This window comes from Henckelia pumila, chromosome 4, assembly GCF_033568475.1.
Source record: "Henckelia pumila isolate YLH828 chromosome 4, ASM3356847v2, whole genome shotgun sequence".
Lineage (NCBI taxonomy): Eukaryota > Viridiplantae > Streptophyta > Magnoliopsida > Lamiales > Gesneriaceae > Henckelia > Henckelia pumila.
The window spans coordinates 104,011,721-104,013,767 of NC_133123.1; the positions used below are offsets into that span (position 1 = coordinate 104,011,721).

Sequence of the window (2,047 nt, forward strand, 5' to 3'; positions counted from 1 at the left end):
TGCATTTCTTTTTCTGCTCATTATTGAGCCACTGAGGTTTCTTGTCAGTTCACAGTTTTGAGCTTCTACGTGATATCGTTACGGTACAATATCAGTTCGCCGTGTAGTACCTTCATGCTAGGTGACTACAGGGTTTTACCGTTGTATCTTGGGAAACAGACGTTCGTCGTGATCCTTCGAGCACATCCGGGAGGAGACGAATCTGTTTTAAGGAAACTGTAATTTTACAGGCCTCGGATATGTTATTCTTGATTTGAAGGAAAGTTCACGTAATTATAGTTGTGTTTTACAAACTTAAAACAGAATTTCTTCGTCATTCGGTTACGTGAATCAAGTTCAAATATGGACTCCTTTTCGACTCACTCGAATGTTCCAAAGGTAACTCTTCCTGGTGCTGCTGCTACGATGACTCTTAGCCATGCTGACAGGCCGGAGAAATTCGAAGGCTTGAATTTCAAAAGGTGGCAACAAAAGATGTTGTTCTACCTAACGACTTTGAATGTAGCAAAGTTCCTCTCTGAGGATGCTCCCAAATCTATTGAGGGAGATGTGCAGACCACTAGTGCAGTTGATGCATGGCACCATTTAGATTTCTTGTGTACAAATTATATAATGAATGGTTTGGTGGATTCACTGTACAACGTGTATAGTGAGAAAAAGACGGCTCGGGAATTATGGGAATCTTTGGATCGGAAATACAAAACCGAAGATGCCAGGGCTAAGAAGTTTATTGTTGGTAGATTCTTGGACTACAAGATGATCGACTCTAAATCAGTGATCAGTCAAGTTCAAGAACTCCAAGTGATCTTGCATGATATACATGCTGAAGACATGGTGCTAAGTGAAACCTTCCAAGTGGCAGCTATTATCGAGAAGTTTCCTCCGGCTTGGAATGATTTCAAGAACTACTTGAAACATAAACGAAAGGAGATGAATGTTGAAGAGCTCATTGTTAGACTTCGTATCGAGGAAGACAACAAGAGTTCTGAAAGACGATTGTATTCTCCAAATGTTGCTAAAGCTAATGTTGTTGAGCATAAGAAAATCTCAAAGGAAAAGAGATATGCTGGTAGAGGCTCCAAGTTGGGCCCAAATAAAGATATGTTCAAAAAAAAGTTTCTTGGAAAATTCTATAATTGTGGCGGTCCGGGCCACAAGTCTTCAGAATGCAAAAAGCCTAAAAGAAACCGCGAAATTGTTGGACTAATTTAGATTTTGCCTTCCATGTTCTATGTTGGATTTCATTTATTCACATGGTCCCTCCACATTAATTATTCCAGCTGCTGGTAGCCCTTTAACTTTTCTGGATAGTAAAGTGGAGGTAGCATGCATGTATATGTAATAGAATTCATTCCTTCAGTACAACACACTCAGAATGAAATAATGTTCTAAGCTTCTGCTGCCTCTTCCTCGTGCATGCTAATGATTTTGTTATCTTCTTCTTTTCTGGGCAGCTACGTTTTATTTGTGCATACTTCTGAAGCTTCTGCTCGTGCATGCTCTACTTCATCCTAGCTAATGTTTTGCTCGTGCATGCTCTAGCTAGTTTCAGTTCATGCATTTCTTTTTCTGCTCATTCTCGAGCCACTGAGTTTCTTGTTAGTTCTCAGTTTTGAGCTTCTACGTGATATCATTACGGTAAAATATCAGTTCTCCGGTGTAGTATCTTCGTGTTAGGTGTCTACAGGGTTTTACCATTGTATCCTAGGAAACAGACGTCCGTCGTGATCCTCCGAGCACATCCTGGAGGGGACGAATCTGTTTTAAGGAAATTGTAATTTTACAGGCCTCGGTTATGTTATTCTTGATTTGAAGGAAAGTTCACGTAATTATAGTTGTGTTCTAGAATAGTCTCCATTGAAACCTTTGATTTGTCGTATGAGAATCTTCATGTTTACAAATACCGTGTATGAACGAATACCACAAACACCAAAGCAATCGTTGACAACAGCACCAAAGTACACTGAATGGTGTTGGCTGAATGTGACAAAAAATGTAGAAGCAGATTTGTTGACAGACAATCCAGAGACAATAATAAAGATGCAAA

General features: G+C 39.7%; 1 protein-coding gene across 1 annotated transcript; it reads left to right on the forward strand.

The window, feature by feature from the left end:
- Positions 1-342: 342 nt before the first annotated feature.
- On the forward strand, positions 343-1,212 carry LOC140861478 (uncharacterized). The gene has a single exon (XM_073264502.1). The coding sequence runs from the start codon at positions 343-345 to the stop codon at positions 1,210-1,212; it is 870 nt and encodes a 289-aa protein (XP_073120603.1).
- The last annotated feature ends 835 nt before the right edge of the window (positions 1,213-2,047 follow it).